Below are 19,811 nucleotides of genomic sequence, written 5' to 3'. Positions count from 1 at the left end.
ACGATCCGTACGTGTGTACGGGGCTTAAGGCTTCATGTACATTGGACGATGTTAAAAGTCCCTTGAATGCTGGATTTTTTTTTTTTCTAGGACGTTTAAAACGTGCGTTGTGTCGTGTTTGCACCCGCATTTAGCGGGCGTTTAGCGGGCGTTTAGCGGGCGTTTGCATTTAAAACCCTTCCTAGGAGGTCAAAAATATAATTCCCCTTTAAAATGTAAAAACACAAGCGCTAAACGTGGGTCATCGCGTTTGGTCGCGTTCGGATGCGTTCGGTGGCGTTTTTGCATTTGAAACGCCGGGAAACACGCGTTCGAACGCAAATAATTGCTTTCCAAAAAACTTCCCTGAACTCAACTGCCTGCAAATGACTGTAAACGACCCTGTGTACATGGACAGATAAGATAACATAGAGGTGGGTTCAGGGGCTTCTGAAAAAAACGCCCAACTGCTCCTAAACGGCCGTTTACAAGTTGCAATGTACATGGACCCTAAAGGTGATGGACTGGCCAAGCATGTCTCCAGACCTAAACCCTATTGAGCATCTGTGGGGGGAACCCCAAACGGAAAGTGGAGGAGCACAAGGTCTCTAACATCCACCAGCTCTGTGATGTCGTCATGGAGGAGTGGAAGAGGACTCCAGTGACAACCTGTGAAGCTCTGGTGAACTCCATGCCCAAGAGGGTTAAGGCAGTGCTGGAAAATAATGGTGGCCACACAAAATATTGACACTTTGGGGCCAATTTGGACATTGTCACTTAGGGGTGTACTCAATTTGGTTGCCAGCGATTTAGACATTAATGGCTGTGTGTTGAGTTATTTTGAGGGGATAGCAAATTTACACTGTTATACAAGCTGTACACTCACTACTTTATATTGTATGAAAAGTGTCATTTCTTCAGTGTTGTCACATGAAAAGATAGAATAAAATATTTACAAAAATGTGAGGGGTGTACTCACTTTTGTGAAATACTGTATGTGTGAAATGAATGTGAGTTAGGGACCGTAGATTGTAAGCTCCTTGGGGGCAGGGACTGATGTGAATGTACAATATATCTGTAAAGCGCTGTGTAAATAATAATAATAATAATAATAAATGCAGCTAATGATAAATGTGTTTTTCCTTGCAGTGGTGAAACCGGGCACCTGTCCCGTAGTTTATACTTTTGTAGCATGTAAGCCCCCCATCCCCAGGCGCTGTGGCGTAGACTCGGATTGTCTCGGGACAAAGAAGTGCTGTGAAACAGGCTGTTCTATTGATTGCTGGGAACCCACCGGTAAGTGGATGACTGTGATAAAATAATAATTGGCCCAGTACAGACCAGATCTCACCCAAATGTGAAGGTGGAACTGTCCGTATTGCCCCTAGGAGCCAATAATCAGATCCTCCCTTTCCTACTTCCAGTGCAGCTTGTATAAGAACAATGTGTACAGCAAGGTTTTACAAAGCATTTGTAGAGCTTTCGTCAAGCTTTTAGCAGCTTTGTAAAAGTCTTCATCCAGTTGTATACACTGAGTACTACTAATCTCATCAAAGTAAACACGGTGTGTGTAGTAGGCCCTGTCCTTCTTTCCCGCTGCTGTGTCCCCCCCCCCCCCCCCCCCCATATCATTTTCCTATAATGGCTTACAGCTGGAAATTCCTGTGTAAATACAGCAGCTTTAGAGGATGCTGCTTTAAAAAAGGACATGTCACAGTGTTTATAAACATTGTTCAGATGTAAGATAAACGTTGTTTATAAACATTGATGAGACAGGAGATAGAGAGATACAAAGTAACATTGTTTATAAACATTGATCAGACTGGAGATAGAGAGATACAAAGTAACATTGTTTATAAACATTGATGAGACAGGAGATAGAGAGATACAAAGTAACATTGTTTATAAACATTGATGAGACAGGAGATACAGAGATACAAAATAACATTGTTTATAAACATTGATGAGACAGGAGATTATGGCCCCTTTCACACGAGCGATCCGATCAGATCCGGTCCCTGTCAGTTTTTTAGGTGGATCTGTTTGGATCCCCCATGCATCCCTATGGGGCAGCAGGTGTCAGCGGCGACATTTCCGCTGACACCCGCTGCCATCCGCATCCGATCCTGTCCGTGAAATCCGGACAGATGGAACCCTATTTTTCATCTGTCCAGGGGATCGGATGAGAGTGCACAGGCGGTCCGCTCTCATCCGATTGCCCCATAGAAATGCATGGGGCTCTGACCACTCCCTCTCCGCACACAGAGCGGAGAGTGCTCAGCGGGTATCTGTGTTTACGATCCCCTGCTGTGCCGCACGGATCCGCCTACGGAGGCGGACCGTGTGAAAAAGCCCAAAGAAACATTATTTATAAACATTGATCAGACGGGAGATAGAGAGATACAAAGTAACATTGTTTATAAACATTGATCAGACGGGAGATAGAGAGATACAAAGTAACATTGTTTATAAATATTGATCAGACAGGAGAAAGAGAGATACAAAGTAACATTGTTTATAAACATTGATCAGACAGGAGATAGAGAGATGCAAAGTAACATTGTTTATAAACATTGATCAGACGGGAGATAGAGAGATGCAAAATAACATTGTTTATAAACATTGATCAGACGGGAGATAGAGACATACAAAGTAACATTGTTCATAAACATTGATCAGACAGGAGATAGAGAGATACAAAGTAATATTGTTTATAAACATTGATCAGACAGGAGATAGAGAGATACAAAGTAACATTGTTTATAAACATTGATCAGACTGGAGATAGAGAGAGATGCAAAGTAACATTGTTAATAAATATTGATCAGACGGAAGATAAAGAGATACAAAGTAACATTGTTTATAAAAATTGATCAGATGGGAGATAGAGAGATACAAAGTAACATTGTTTATAAATATTGATCAGACAGGAGAAAGAGAGATACAAAGTAACATTGTTTATAAACATTGATCAGACAGGAGATAGAGAGATGCAAAGTAACATTGTTTATAAACATTGATCAGACGGGAGATAGAGAGATGCAAAATAACATTGTTTATAAACATTGATCAGACGGGAGATAGAGACATACAAAGTAACATTGTTCATAAACATTGATCAGACAGGAGATAGAGAGATACAAAGTAATATTGTTTATAAACATTGATCAGACAGGAGATAGAGAGATACAAAGTAACATTGTTTATAAACATTGATCAGACTGGAGATAGAGAGAGATGCAAAGTAACATTGTTAATAAATATTGATCAGACGGAAGATAAAGAGATACAAAGTAACATTGTTTATAAACATTGATCAGACAGGAGATAGAGAGATACAACATTGATCAAACAGGAGATAGAGAGATACAAAGTAACATTGTTTATAAACATTGATCAGACGGGAGATAGAGAGATACAAAGTAACATTGTTTATAAACATTGATCAGACGGAAGATAGAGAGATACAAAGTAACATTGTTTATAAACATTGATCAGACGGAAGATAGAGAGATACAAAGTAGCATTGTTTATAAACATTGATCAGACGGAAGATAGAGAGATACAAAGTAACATTGTTTATAAACATTGATCAGACGGGAGATAGAGAGATACAAAGTACCATTGTTTATAAACATTGATTAGACGGGAGATAGAGAGATACAAAGTAACATTGTTTATAAACATTGATCAGATAGGAGATAGAGATACAAAGTAACATTGTTTATAAACATTGATCAGACGGAAGATAGAGAGATACAAAGTAACATTGTTTATAAACATTGATCAGACGGGAGATAGAGAGATACAAAGTAACATTGTTTATAAACATTGATCAGATAAGATGGCAGCATACATTTTTGGGAGATCCAGTCACTTTTCTGAGGTTAAAGCCCCTTTCACTTGGGGCGTACCTCTCCAGGAGTCCACTTGCTCAGTGGGGGATCTGTCTGCTGATCCCCCATTAAGCAGGTGAATGAGAGGTCCATGTCCGCTCCAGTTATGTACAATGGACACAGACACAACCCACTCTGTTCTATGGGCAGTCGGATGTAAACATCCATTTACACCCGATTGCCATCTGATCCACCCAGACGGAGGGGAACGGATGCCCATCCATTTGTTTTTAGCGGATCTCATTGGATGTAGGTGGGTGTAAATGGACACATGTCTGCTTACAACCGCCACTTCATAGAGGAGAATGGAGGGTCCAATCGGTTCCACCTGAAAAATGGACAGGCGGACCCGCTCAGACCATTAGTGTGAAGGGGGCCTAAGAAAAGAGATAAGGTGATCCCTCACATTGCCGTTACTGCTTGTCTTCTGACATTGTTTAATGTTCTACTAATATGGATTGTCTCTACCCATCCAGAGATAAAGCCGGGAACGTGTCCTAGATTTCCAATACCCTACGTCCCCTGCTCTCTGCAGCCGATGCCCAATGAAAATCATCAATGCAAAACTGACAAGGATTGTGGTGGCCAACAGAAGTGCTGCCTGGCCGGCTGCCAGTATATTTGCACAAACCCCAAAGGTAGGTGGTGCAGGACTGATATGACATCTACTTACCAGAGTTCAAAAGTGGTCCCTCCTGCCTCCAAAGACACCCCTTTAAAGCGGTTGTAAATGCTGGACTTTTTTTTTTTATTCCTTACCCTGCAAGGTAATGTCATAATGTGCTAGTATGCATCGCATACTAGCACATTATATTAAACTTACCTTAAAAGGAACCTCTTCCAACCCCAAGATGTCAGCACTGCAGGTGCTCCCATCTTCACCCGTCTTGCTTCCAGGTTCGTGGACTCCGGCTATGTGACTGGCCAGAGCCGCGATGACGTCACTCCCGTGCATGTGAGCAGGAGCCGCCGGTCACGGCACAGGGCACTGAAGGAACAGAACGGGAGGTGGTACCTTCAAAGTGCATGCGCCAGTGATGTCACTGACTGCATCTCCTGTAAATATCTCCTAAATGGCGCACTTTACACTACCTATAGGTAAGCCTCATTATAGACTTACCTATAGGCAGAATTTAATGATGGAAGTTTACTTCCACTTTAATCATATAATACAACTTTTTTTAAAAGTTGGTTGCACGAGAAGGAGGGGGGGCCGAATTTCCTCTCAGATGTTCGCGCCAATCTGACCGAAAATGGGGTTCCTCCAGCACTGTGCACGGGAGCTTCAGCTCTGCCGGGTCTCACCCTCCTCATTGGCTAAGGCAGCAGGGGGCGCTATTGGATCCTGTTACTGTCAACCACAGCCAATGAGGAGAGAGTGGGGGTGGGGCTGAGTCACACTCTGTGTGTAAATGAACACAATGACAATACAGCTATAATACATCAAATACAACAGGATTAAGAGGGCCCTGCTCAGAAGAGCTTACAATCTAATAGGGTGCGGCAGGTGGTACAAAAGGTTGTAACTGTTGGGAATGAGCTGATGGAAGTGGTAAAAGATTAGTTGGAGGCGTGATAGGCTTCCTTGAAGAGATGAGTTTTCAGGGATTGCCTGAAGCCAGCTAGAGTAGGAGATAGCCAGACAGCTTGAGGTAGAGAGTTCCAGAGGATGGGAGATGGGATGTTTCCTATTTTTAGAAAAAACAAAACTGCCTTGTATATCACTTTAAAAGGCGTTTATTAAAGTAGTGACATGTACATCAAGCAAACTTGTTTCGGGGGAAAGGACTCCCCCTTTTTCAGGGTTGTTGCTGCATGCTATTAGATGGGAAAGATTGCTGCCTCTGCAAATATAGCCAACACTCTGTCTGCTTTCTCAAATTTTGCAATGAATATATCCCGTTTGGAAATTATTCCCACCTAATAGTATGCAGCAGCCCCGTAGAAGGGGGAGTCCTTTCCCTCAAAATGCATTGGATTGATATACATGTTGATACTTTCAATAAATGCCTTTTAAACCTACCTAAAACTTGCATTTCTTTGGACATTGGGTGCTCCTTCAAGATACAGTGAGAAGGTCTCACAGCTCTAAGAGGAAATACTGATATAAGAAGCTGGAGGACCATTCAACCTAGTAGGATCTACCCAAACCGGAAATACAATGTGTCCATTTTTCATGTAATAATTCTTCTATGTGACATATTGACTGGTAATGTGTTGGGATTATATGGCTCATGTCTGCCTTCATTGTCTCCTCATTCAGAGTGAAGTCACAGCAGGACGGGACAATTCACAAGATGTTCCAGTTGATGAGAATGGCGTTAATTATTTCCTCTCGCGGGGACATCATCCTGTCAATGACTAATAATGACTAAAGTCAATGACTAATAAATGATCGTTGCAATCTTCACCATGATGATTTGTGTGGTTTCTATATATATATGCAGTGGCGGCCTGCCCATAGGGGGCGCAGGGGCGCCCCCCCAAAGAAAAGAAGAAGAAAAAAAAGATAAAAAAAATTCAATTTTTAGCTCACTAGGGGCGCCGGACCACTAGGTGGGTATGGGGGGGGGGGGAGTGGGGTTTTCCACCGCACATGCGGTGGACAGAGGCGCCGATTGGCAGCCTTCTGGGGGTCATCGGGGCGCAGAGCAATGCGCCCGACACTCCCCACTTTTGTGAATTCCTGCCTGTGATTGGTCCAGACTCCAGCCTGGACCAATCACACAGGAGGACATCCCGGGACCTGTGACGTGGTGCGTAGGGGCGGCGCATGCGCCAGTCACTATGTCCCAGGCTGACGTCACAGGATCACCGTCCGCCCGACATCTTCCCGCCAGAGAGCAGCTCAGCCGCATATCAGGAGGAGTGCAGCCGCAGCGCAGGACTCAGGACGAAGAAGATGTTCCACCACCAGCATCTAGTCTGGCAGACAGTGAGTGACCAGAGTCAGACCACTCACCGGCACCGCCTGGTTCAGTTCCCAGCCAGCAACTCCACACTCCACCAGTCCGCAGTGACTCACACAGTGTCAGTCGGACTCGACTCCTGCGACTCCCGCCGCCGCCGCCCCAGGCCTACAGTCTCAGTCAGAGGCAGAGCAGCAGGCCAGCAGCACGCCACGCAGCCCGTCACCACTCACCGTCCGTGAGGTAAGTCCACTCCACACTGGTCACTGCATTGATGGGGACATGCTGGTCACTGCATTAATGGGGACATGCTGGTCACTGCATTTATGGGGACATGCTGGTCACTGCATTGATGGGGGCATGCTGGGCACTGCATTGATGGGGGCATGCTGGTCACTGCATTGATGGGGGCAGCCCGGCGGTAACGGTAAGTGAAGTGAATGATAATGTGTATTAATTCAAAGGGTAACTATGAATACTCTTTCAAGGCACTGTCCCTTGATTACTGAAGGCCCCTTTAACACTTGTGTGGCGTCAAAGTCATGCAATTTTTTCCCGCGTTTTTTGGCGCAAATTTTTCTTTTTGCGCCCCCCCAAAAATTTTGAGCACCAGCCGCCACTTTATCTATGAATGTCCTCAATAATCCAGATGATGGTATAACTAATAGTAGTTACTCCCATGTAACTGGTCGTATTCTGTAATGTTGGAGATGTTTCGCAGTTGGTGGCGTTCTCAGCCATAACCAAAGTCAGGAACATACCCCAACCACACAGAGTAATTCCAACACCTTCATCCAATCAGCACAGAATGCGTCAAGGCAGATGTTTATGGAACAAGAACATGGGAGGTGTGAAAGTTTATGAACCTCACCTTGTTCTGATTATTTAATCCATTCCACAGTGCCATGAAGTCTGGAACTAGTGTTAACCATTTGAGTTACATAGCTGAAGGTGTTTATTGTCAAATCGCCATGGTAGAGATGTTAAAATGGCATCACATAAAGATGACAATGGTGTCAAAGGCTCCCAACCCTAATTAAGGGATTGTTGATGTAGATGGCTTTTTCATGTCTTCTGCAAACTAGTTGTCCTCACTGTCCAAAATGCAAATTTTACTGCCTTCGAAAAATTGCCCAACTCCAGGAAAATAAAAAATTATCCCTTGAAGTGGTGCTGTGCCCATGCTGTAAGGGTTAATTGCTCATTTATGTATAAGGGAACAATAAAGAAGATTTACAGCATCTCACAAAAGTGAGTACACCCCTCACATTTTTGTAAATATTTTATTCTATCTTTTCATATGACAACACTGAAGGAATGTCACATTGCTACAATGTAGATGTAGCACCCTACAAGGTAGGTGCTAGGCAAAGTATAGCGTGCCTTGGCTGCCTAACAGCAGGGCCATGATTTTCAGCTGGGTTGTCATGTCTCCCAGGTGTTGCTGTTGAGACTTGGAACTCTCCCCACTGGCTCCATGAGAAGGGTTCTCATTGGGTAATGGAGGAAACCCAATCAGTGGCTCATTCAGGCCTGTATCCACCCCCAGAAAGGCAGACTCTGCCACACAGGATTCTGGGAGTGGGTATAGGTCTGAGGGGAACGCATGACGCAGCATCTTTGGCGGGAAGCAGAGTCCCAGGAGGGAGAGTATGGCTGTCTCTCCTCCTCATAAAGATTGGGTGCCTCGGGCGGCTTGCCTGAGGGTACAGAGAGAGCTGAGCTGCAGAGAGGATCCGGTGTGCCGAGGACCAGCAGAGTAGAGGGGGTCCAATTTCAGGAAAGCATTCCATGTTCGTGAGTACTGCAACTGCCCCTGGGGGTCTGCCTAGCAGAGGGGACCGCTCCGGTCAAGGTCAAAGGGACCCAGGCTAGCGGTAAAGGGGGTGCCTAGTGAGAGGACCCTGAAGTGTCAGAGGGGGTGCCTAGTGAGAGGACCCTGAAGTGTCAGAGGGGGTGCCTAGTGAGAGGACCCTGAAGTGTCAAAGGGGGCGCCAGCGGTTGGGCCCTGAAGAGTTAATGTGTACAGCATGCAGTGTACAGTGTTGAGAGTTGCAGCAGCACAAGCAGTTACAAGGAGCTACCTCAGTCAGTGAAGGGCTGGAGGAAGCTGTTCACAGGATTTTTGAGCTTAACAGAGTGTCAGAGTCAAGTCTCACTACATTCCAGGATCTTTTGAGTTAACCAGAGGGTTACAAGTCAAGTTCTAGCACAGTGCAGAAATAAAGCAATTTTTAAGCGTCAGTAAGCGTTGGTCGGCATCCAGCCGGCGTCAAGACAGCGCTAACAGGCATTTTTCTGCAAAGTGTCCCAGTTGTACCTAGTTGAGCCAGAGGAGTATCCCACTCATTCCCTTCTCCCATCCCCATTTTCAAATAAACAAAACAAACCAAAGATGCCGGAATGGTCATTGTCTCAACTCTCACACTTGGGTATTCAGCTTAACCGCTTGCCGACTGCTCACAGTATATTTACTGCAGCAGTCAGCCCCTCACAGGCAGAGCGACGTAGGTCTACGTCGCTAGCCTGTGAGGCTCTGGGGAGCGAGCGCGCGCCGCCGGAGGCGCGCTCCCGCGCTGTCACGGACCCCCCCCCCCCCGCGCGTGTGAGGCGATCGTCGGGGGAGAGGGAGAAAGTCAGGCGGCTTATGTAAACAAGCCGCCTGTCATTCTCCCTGGTGTAGAAACACTGATCACACGGTTCTACAATGTAGGACCGTTGATCATTGTTCCTACAGCTCAAGCCACAGCCAATCACAGTAAGAATCACGCCCCTAGGGACACACACAGCCCCTCCCTCTCAAATAAAGTTAACCCCTTCACTACCAGTGTATTTTTACAGTAACAATGCATATGTATAGCACTGATTACTGTAGTAATGTCACTGGTAACCCCAAAAGTGTCATAAATGTCAGTCAAGGGTCCGATCTGTCCGCCACAATGTCGCAGTACCGCAAAAAAAAAACGCAGATCGCCGCCATTACGCGTTAAAAAAAAAAACAACAAAAATGACAAAAATCTTTCCCTTTGTTAGTAAACGCGATAACTTTTGCGCAAACCAATAAAAATATGCTTTTTGCTATTTTTTTTTACCAAACATATGTAGCATAAAACAAATTGTCCGAAAATGTTAAAAAATTTTGATTTTTACATTTTTTTGGGGGAATTTCATATAAAAAAATGTGAAAAATATTGTTATTTTTGCAAAATTGACGCTCTTTTTTTGTTTATAGCGCATGATCAAAAAATTGCACAGGTGATCAAATACCACCAAAAGAAAGCTCTGTTTGTGGGGAAAAAAAGGACGTCAAATTTGTTTAGGTGCAGCGTCGCACGACCGCGCAAGTGTCCGTTAAAGTCACACGGTGCCAAATCGCAAAATACCCCCTGGTCTTTTAGCAGCCAAATCCTCCGGGGGGCTTAAGTGGTTAAATGGTGTCACCGGTAACCATGGCAGACCCATATCAGGCCCAATGCCTGGAAAACCTGCTACATCAAGTCCACCATCCAAGTCCAACATCCACCAGCTCCATAATGTCATCATGGAGGAGTGGAAGGGGACTCCAGTGGCAACCTGTGAAGCTCTGGTGAACTCCATGCCCACGAGGGTTAAGGCAGTGCTGGAAAATAATGGTGGCCACACAAAATATTGACACTTTGGGCCCAGTTTGGACACTTTTGTTGCCAGCGGTTTAGACATTAATGGCTGTGTGTTGAGTTATTTTCAGGGGACAGCAAATTTACACTGTTATACAAGCTGTACATTCACTACTTTACATTGTAGCAAAGTGTCATTTCTTCAGTGTTGTCACATGAAAAGATAGAATAAAATATTTACAGAAATGTGAGGGGTGTACTCTCTTTTGTGAGATACTGTACTTACCTAATTATCCCCTCTTCCCCACAGCTAGACCAGTCCCACGCAGCATTTGCACCCCCGTGTTCCACTGATCTAGGAACTTGACATCAGCAAGACCAGAGTAGGGTTCATATATAGCCAGGATCATCTTAATAGCATTATGGGCCCCTGGGCAAAGTAATGCAATGGTGCCTCTACCACCCAATTTATGCACCTACTCTCAAGAATTTAAGTATAATTGATAGAATTAAAGTTGTTGTAAACCTTAAACATGAAATATGAACACAGCACATCCCTCTATAATGTGTACTCGTCTCAATCCAGAGCACGAAGTGTCATTTCTGTCTGCTGCTTCTTTCCTCTGCTTTACGCATTAATCAATTCTGACAAGTTTTCCTGACACCAAGAGAAAAATGGTGACAGGGGAGGGACCACCAGCTAATTGACAGCCTAAACTCTGTTCCCATGAGCGGTGTTATGGGGGTGTGTCTCTTCCCTCCAATCAGCTCCCAGAGTTCTCCTCCGTGAGCTCTGCAGAGTGTCATTTCAGCTCTCTATCCCCTTTTTTTTCTGAATTCTCAGACAAGCTGAACTTTGAACGAATGTAGAGGAGATAATACTGCAGATAAGCAGGTACAACTTATGTAGGAGGATTTTTTTACATCTCTGTGTATCACCGGAGGCCGGTCAATCCATTAAGGATTTACAACCTCTTTAAACATATATTTATTAGTGCCTTCAATAAAATTGATTTTAAACAATAAGAAATCATTTCAAAGAGTAATCATCACAAATATCCAAACAATATAAAAAGTCAGTAGGGCAGAGGATAGGGCGTTAGAAGGGAAGAATATGGTGGTCAGCGGGGCAAGGAGGGCACAGTACTGGAGGGGGGCAGGAGGGTACAGTACATTGGTCAGAAGGGCATAGTACAGGCGTCCACAGTACAGGGGGGGTTAAGGGGTACAGTAAAAGGGTCAGAGGGGGACAGTACAAGGGGACCCAGGATGGCACAGTACAATGGTCAGTAGTGCACAGTATGTAGGGGGTCAGGGCACAGTATAGCAGGGCAGGAAGGTACAATATAGGGGAGTGAGAAGGGTACAGTACAGTAGTTAGGATGGCACAGTACTGCAGGGTGGGGACTGTAAGGTACAGTACAGAAGGGTCAGGAGGTTACAGTACAGCAGTCTGGAGGGCACAGTACAGGGGGGCAGAAGGGCACAGTACAGGGGTGAGGAAGGTACAGTACTGGGTGGTCTGGAGGGTACAGTACAGGGGAACAGAAGGGCACAGTACAGGGGGACGCAGGAGGATATAGTACAATGTTCAGTAGTGCACAGTATATGGGGGGCAGGAGGACATAGTACAGGGGAGAGCAGCAAGGTACAATAAAGTGAGTACAGTACAGTGGTCAGGATGGCACAATACTGGGGGGGGGGGGGGGGGCAGGAAAGTATATTACAGGTGGTGCAGGGGGGCACAGTACAGGGGGGCAGTAGGGCACAGTACAGGGGGGTGCAGGAGGGTACAGTACAGTGGTCAGTAGTGCACAGTATATAGGGGGTCAAGAGAGCACAATATGGGGGGGGGAAGGAAAGTAGAATAGAGGGGAGTCAGAAGGGTACAGTACAGTGGTTAGGATTGCACAGTACTGGGGGGGGGGGGAGACAGTAAGGTACAATACAGGAGGGTCAGGAGGTTACAGTACAGCGTTCAGGAGGGAACAGTACAGGGGTGAGGAAGGTACATTATTGTTGGTCTGGTGGGTACAGTACAGGGGGGCAGAAGGGCACAGTACGGGGGGGATATAGTACTGGGCCGTCCCGAGGGTACAGTACAGGAAGGCAGAAGGCCACAGTACAGGAGGACGCAGGTGGGTGCAGTACAGTGGTCAGTAGTGCACAGTATATGGGGGGCAGGAGGATACAGTACAGGGGGGGCAGGAAGGTACAATATAGGGGAGTCAGAAGGGTATAGTACAGTGGTTAGGATGGCACAATACTGGGGGGCGGAAGGTACAGTACAGGTGGGGCAGGAGGGCATAGTACAGGGGTGAGGAAGGTACAGTACTGGGTGGTCTGGATGGTACAGTACAGGGGGGCAGAAGGGTACAGTACAGTGGTCAGTAGTGCACAGTACAAGGGGGGCAGGAGGACACAGTACGGGGGGGGTGCAGGAAGGTACAATATAGGGGAGTCAGAAGGGCACAGTACAGTGGTTAGGACGGCACAGTACATGGGGTGGAAGGTACAGTACAGGAGGGAAAGGAGGGTACAGTACAGCGATCAGTAGTGCACAGTATATTGGGGGTCAAGAGTACATGGTACAGGTGGGGCAGGAAGGTACAATATATGGGAGTCAGAAGGGTACAGTAGTTAGGTACAGTGTTTAGGATGGCACAGTACTGGGGGGGGAGCGGAAGGTACAATACAGGAGGGTCAGGAGATTACAGTACAGTGGTCAGGAGGGAACAGTACAGGGGTAAAGAAGGTACAGTACTGGGCAGTCCTAAATATAGAACCATTCATTCAACTGTCAATTCCAGAGCCTCTGGTTTATAGACCGGATACATTCTAAATATAGAACCATTTATCCAACTGAACATCCAGAGCTTCTGATTTATAAACTGGAGACATCCCAAATATAGAACCATTCATCCTACTGTCCATCCAGAGCCTCTAGTTTATAGATCGATACATCCTAAATATAGAACTATTTATCCAACTGAACATCCAGAACCTCTGATTTATAAACGGGAGACATTCTAAATATAGAGCCATAGAGAAGATATCTCCTAAACATTGACAGTTGTCACATGGTCATGTTTAAATAATGTTTAAAATGTTAAAAAAATATGGAGGACGCTTTATCCTAATTTCTTTCCAAAAGCCAACCACTGCCCTTCAAAGGAAGCCAGATGAGTTGGATGCTTTTGGCATTCTTTTTTCCAAAGCAAGCAAAGTCCTTTCTTGTATTAACAGAGGCATGGACTCCAGAGAGACAGATATATTTTCTCCCCTGTACAAATCATTAGTAAGACCTGGAATATGCAGTTCTCAAAAAGGATATCGGGGAACTGGAGAAAGTGCAGAGAAGAGCAACCAAACTGATAAGAGGCATGGAGGACCTCAGCTATGAGAAAAGATTAGAGGAACTAAATGTATTCTCTCTTGAGAAGAAGAGATTAAGGGGGATATGATCAACATGTATAAATACATATGGGGTCCATATAGTGAACTTGGTGTTGAGTTATTCACTTTAAGATCATCACTGAGGAGAAGGGGGCACTCTTTACGTCTGGAGGAAAAGAGGTTTCATCTCCAAATACGGAAAGGTTTCTTCACAGTAAGAGCTGTGAAAATGTGGAATAGACTCCCTCCAGAGGTGGTTCTGGCCAGCTCACTAGATTGCTATAACCACTGTGCCGCTGCTCACTAGAGCTCTACTGCGGCAAAGTGGCTCGATAACGTCTGGCGACGTAGACCTACATCGCCAGACATTCCCCTCTCTCGGGGGCGCACGTGCACCGCTGGAAGCTCGCTCCTGCTGTATTCAGTCACAGCGGGAGTCGGGCCAGGGGAGGAGCGGCGGCGATCGCCGCTGCTCTTCCCCGATCGTCGAGTTTACACAAGCAGGCGGATCTCCTAAGTGACAGGCAGGCTCAGATTGCAGGATTCAGCATAGCTGAACCTGTGATCTGTCCCTGTGTCACTCAGTCCCCTCCCCCCACACACGTCAGTAAACACCAGGCATACATTAACCCCTTGATCACCAATAAAAATTAACCCCTTCCCTGCCAGTGTCATTTTTACAGTAACAGTGCATATTTATAGCACTGATTACTGTAGTAATGTCACTGGTACCCCCAAAAGTGTAAAAAATGTCAGTCAAGGGTCCGATCTGTCTGCCGCAATGTTGCAGTCCCGGAAAAAAAATCGCAGATCGCCGCCATTACTTGTTAAAAAAAAAAATCACCAAAAACTACAGAAATCTTTCCCTTAGTTAGTAAACGCAATAAATTTTGCACAAACCAATCAAAATACGCTTATTGCGATTTTTTTTACCAAAAATATGTAGCAGAAAACAAATTGGCCTAAAATCATAAAAAATTTTGATTTTTAAATTTTTTTGGGGGAATTTCATATAAAAAAATGTGAAAAATATTGTTATTTTTTCAAAATTGTCGCTATTTTTTTGTTTATAGCGCAAAAAGTAAAAATCGCACAGGTGATCAAATACCACCAAAAGAAAGCTCTGTTTGTGCGGAAAAAAGGACGTAAATTTCGTTTGGGTATGGCGTTGCACGACCATGCAATTGTCAGTTAAAGTTGCACAGTGCCGAATCGCAAAAAGTGGCCCAGACGTAAGACAGCAAAATCCTCCGGTGGTAAAGTGGTTAAAAAAGGCCTGGATTCTTTCCTGGGTGTACATAATATAAATGGGTACTAATATTTATAGGTAAAGTTGATCCAGGGAATATCTGATTTCCTCTCGGGGGATCAGGAAGGAATTTTTTCCCCCCCTGCTGTTGCAAATTGGATCATGTTTTGCTGGGGTTTTTTCGCCTTCCTCTGGATCAACTGCGGGTCTCGGATTGTGTATATGGGATTGTATGGTTGGGTTTTCTTTACTGTTTTTTTTTTGTTTTTTATTGGTTGTGCCAGACGGACTTGTGTCTTTTTTTCAACCTGACTATGTAACTATGTAAACAATAAACTTTATTAGAGTTTACATCAAGTATACAGAGTCGACAGATGTAGACAAGAAATAAAGCCCTATACAGCCCTTCATATAGAACATCACAACAGAAAAAAACAGACGCTCCCTAAGACTCTATCATATCTCCCCTTTCCCTTCTTTCCTCCAGATAATTAATTTTTTTTTTTTTTAAGAGGGGGAATACATGCTAATTCCATGAAAGTGTATATTCTGTCATCTTGACAATTATTGACATGGGGCCAATGACATACCTCCCAACTTCCTGAGATGGAAACGAAGGACACCTATTAGCAAAAGTATGTAGACTCACCTCCTGCCACGCCCTCCTTAAAGGAGAATTGATTGGCTAAACCCACAAGTGCTTTTTTGTTTTTCGTTTTTTCCTCACTACTATTCCTTTATATTGGCTTTTGACATTTACAAATGCAGCAATTTAGAAATTGGATGAAAGGTTTAGCACCGGGAAACACTTTAAGATAGATAAAAAGTGCATTTTATATACAACTATATAGATCAGACCAACACGAGGGACGAACGAGGAGGAAAGAGGGACAGAGTGACTTTGTTCCAAATCCGGGACAGTCCCTCGAAATCCGGAACAGTCCCTCCAAACTCGGGACAGTTGGGAGCTATGGCCAATGATCTTGCTCATACCAACAATGTTTTAGTTCTGCAGATTTCTTTGGGGTAATGAGATGTACATTAACACGTGAAATGTGTATTATGAAAGGACTTTGCCGCACACACGGGAAAGGTGTTGACACATTTTACTGGGATGTGTGTTTAGACTAATTATATGTTGTGTGCAATACATTTACATATGGATTCCAACACTAATACCAGCATCTAGTAATGCTTTTGGACAGGAGCTGACTGCCAACTTTCAGCACAGGGGGCAAGTACAAACCAGAGGCCTATGGTGCAGGACTCATCCCCCCCCCCCTCCCTTTTTCAGTTCTCCTCCTGACCCTCATTCCAGGCTGAAGCTCCACTCCAGGTACTCTCTACTCACAGACCGAATCTGAAAATCCCAATATTCAGGGGAAACAATCTTGTAGAATAATGATTAGAGGGTATAACTCTTTGTATGAATATCTGCAGATAATCAGCAAATAATAGCAATGGGATTATCACTTTAGTATTGCTATTAAACACACACTACAGTATATTACCAAAAGTATTGGGACGCCTGCCTTTACACGCACATGAACTTTAATGGCATTCCAGTCTTAGTTTGTAGGGTTCAATAGTGAGTTGGCCCACCCTTTGCAGCTATAACAGCTTCAACTCTTCTGGGAAGGCTGTCCACAAGGGTTTGGAGTGTGTCTATGGGAATGTTTGTTCGATCTTCCAGAAGCCCATTTGTGAAGTGGGGAATGACTGGTTCCCCGCTGGAATCCTTCCGGCGGAAGCGGATTGCAGAATGGGGAATGTTCCTTGTCCCCTATTGTGCTTCCGCGGTCAATCTCCGATCCGCCGTGTCGCTTCCGCCTTTCGGCAGATGTGACGTCAGGACGCCACATTGGCTTCGGGCACTTCTGGGTCTGGATGCCACAGATGTTGGCACTTGGCAATATTTAAATGGCCGTCTGGCCGTTGATCAGCAGGCAGGCTCTCTCGGCACTAGTGAAATGAAGGTATGTAGGTCATGTTGCTGGGTAATGGGCCATTTATCCTTATCATCTTTCTTTATACTATTACTTTATGATCCCCCTAGGACAGCCCCACTTCTGTGGTTAAGTGGGGTTCACCCATGATATCTATATAAGGTACCTTGGCTTATTGGGATTATTTAGATTGCCTGCCTCATATGGACAGCCTACTATGATAAGGTATCAAATATATGGGGTATTCTGTGGTGACAATGGGCTTTTGCCGTCATATATATTGCGATGTTAATGCCCTCCCTACCCTACCTTCCCCTTTTATCCATCTATACTAGGCTGAATTATCATTGCTACAGAATTTGGGAGTGATGTCCACAATTTGAATATACTGAGTTGTGTGCTAGCTCAGCCCTCAAAAATTCCACTCGCCTGCTCGCATTTTGCGAGTGAAATGATGAGGATGGCGAGTAAGGGCTGTGCTGAATGGGGAATGTATTAGTGCCTGCCGCCGTTCACAACGCAGCCTGCATTCTTCTTCAGAAAAGGGTGGACCCGGGGCGCAGAGCAGTGCGCCCTGAGCCCACCCATTGTGTGACAATAGCAAATTAATATTCGCTATTGTCACATGGATCCTCCTCCTGATCCTCCTCCTGACCAATCAGGAAGCAGGTCCGACACCCGTTTCCTGATTGGCCGAAAGGCGAACAATTGCCATTGGCCAAGGGGGAGGAGGAGGAGGAGGGAGACGCGGAGGATTGAGGAGAAGCCGCCACTGCATCAGGTAAGTGCATGCTGGTCTCTCTGCATGCTGTGGTCACTCTGCATTTAAGGGGGCACCCTGTGGTCACTCTGCATTTAAGGGGGCACGCTGTGGGCACTCTGCATTGAAATGGAGGCACATTGATACTGTTAAAGTTATCGTTAATATTTGTTTTGTAACTTCTGAATAAAACCTTTAACAGTGTAATTTTATGAGATATTTTATGAGGGCGTGTTTAGGGGCGGAGCAGGGTAGGGTTTGGGTCGGGCAACAAGTGGCGAGTCACTCTTAAGGCCTGGCTAGTAGCTCATTACTTGAAATTTTGAGCCCTGTGCTAGCTAATAGTATCCGAAGGATCATTGGGCGCTATAGTGGGTTCATATCGCAGTAGCCATTCCAGTCTGGAGCTGCTTCTATCTTTTGGCCTCTAGTGTCTGCCTTTCAATGCATGTGTTTGGTCTGGTCTCTGATACAGTGGGGTCAGTACATATTAATAACATTTAAAATACAAAGGATGTAAAAATTTATGTTTGCACTTATATGCATAATGTACTATATGATTGATGTATTTTTTGTTATGATTATAATGTGTTTCTATATACATTCTTGTAGAATATCGTTCTTTCTGATCTCTCTGGCCCTGAGGAAGCCTTGCTGCAAAACATGTCAGCTTGCTGGGGACCCCTAGACCATGCAATTATAGAGACCACTACCATCTACTGGTACAGAAGTATCGGCATTCCCAATGGGAGTATATTTCTACACATGCGTTATTTTTGTGTACTTTCTATCATATGTTTGTTATGTGATTTTATAGTTTTTCTGACTCAATAAACATGTTTTGTTTTATGAAATAATTGTGTTAAGAGTTGTGATCCTCCCTTTCCCAACGGCCTATTCAAAGCCCCATCTTTTTTTCTTTTTGATGCAATTTATGCGATTAGGAACCAAAAAGAGAAAAGGGCTTGTTCACTGAACTGACTGGCAGTTCGTGAAGCACCCAATTTGGGACTTTATTTATTATGCGATTAGGAGTGCGGGCCATCTATCATGGTCAATGTTTATTTCCAGTTGGCCTACCCTTTGCAGCTATAACAGCTTCAACTCTTCTAGTAAGGCTGTCCACAAGGTTTAGGAGTGTGTCTATGGGAACGTTTGACCATTCTTCCAGAAGAGCATTTGTGAGGTCAGGCACTGATGTTGTACGAAAAGGCTCTAATTCACCCCAAAGGTGTTCTTTGGGGTTGAGGTCAGGACTCTGTGCAGACCAGTCAAGTTCCTCCACCCCCAAACTCGCTCCTTCATGTCTTTATGGACCTTGCTTTGTGCACTGGTCCAAATCATTTGCTGAAGGGGGGGATTATAGTGTGGAGTTGTTTTTCAGGGGTTGGGTTGGCCTCTTAGTTCCAGTGAAGGGACTTCTTAAGGTGTCAGCATACCAAGACATTTTGAACAATTTCATGCTCCCAACTTTGTGGGAACAGTTTGGGGATGGCCCCTTCCTGTTCCAACATGACTGCACACCAGTGCACAAAGCAAGGTCCATAAAGACATGGATGAGCGAGTTTGGAGTGGAGTAACTTGACCATTCATTTTTACTTTAGTGTCAGTTTAGTGTGAATCTAGTGACAGTGCAGTGTGAGTGTAGTGCGACCATTCAGTTTTACTTTAGTGTCAGTTTATTTTGTCAGGGCAGGTTTCCTGCCGTATATTTCAGTGCGTTATTGCACATTCAATGCAGTGTATTTCAGTGTGTTGGTGCGCATTTTCCGCAGTATATTACAGTGCTTTGGTGCACATGTACCGCAGTAAATTGCAGTGCATTAGTGCATGTTTAACCACTTGCCGACTGCCGCACGACTATCTACGTCGGCGGTCAGCCCCTCACAGGCAAAGTGACGTAGGGCTACGTCGCTTGCTTGTGAGGGTCTAGGGAGCGAGCGCGCGCCCCCAGAGGCGCGCTCCCGCGTGGTCACGGACCCCCCCGCGCGTGTGATCGGCGGACCCGATGTCCGCCGGCCACTCTGCGATCGGCGGGGGAGAGGGAGAAAGTCAGGCGGCTAGTGTAAACAAGCCACCT

The 19,811-nt window shown here is 45.1% G+C and overlaps 1 protein-coding gene across 2 annotated transcripts in view; it reads left to right on the top strand.

Moving 5' to 3' along the window:
• Positions 1-19,811, top strand: part of LOC309549259 (uncharacterized protein) — a 49,810-nt gene that overhangs the window by 7,584 nt on the left and 22,415 nt on the right. Inside the window, exons 3-4 of one of the 2 annotated variants that reach the window (XM_082249392.1) lie at positions 1,129-1,275; positions 6,139-6,310. The exons of the other annotated variant lie outside the window; for it this stretch is intronic. Coding sequence (XP_082105518.1) covers positions 1,129-1,275; positions 6,139-6,143 — 152 coding nt within the window. The 3' untranslated portion in view covers positions 6,144-6,310. Of the gene's footprint in view, positions 1-1,128; positions 1,276-6,138; positions 6,311-19,811 lie in introns of those variants that run through there. 2 annotated transcript variants of the gene reach the window in all.

This window comes from Pelophylax lessonae (genome assembly GCF_965119305.1).
Source record: "Pelophylax lessonae genome assembly, chromosome: 3".
NCBI classification, from domain to species: domain Eukaryota; kingdom Metazoa; phylum Chordata; class Amphibia; order Anura; family Ranidae; genus Pelophylax; species Pelophylax lessonae.
Note: the sequence above shows the minus strand (reverse complement) of the source record. Positions and strands in the feature narration are given on the sequence as shown.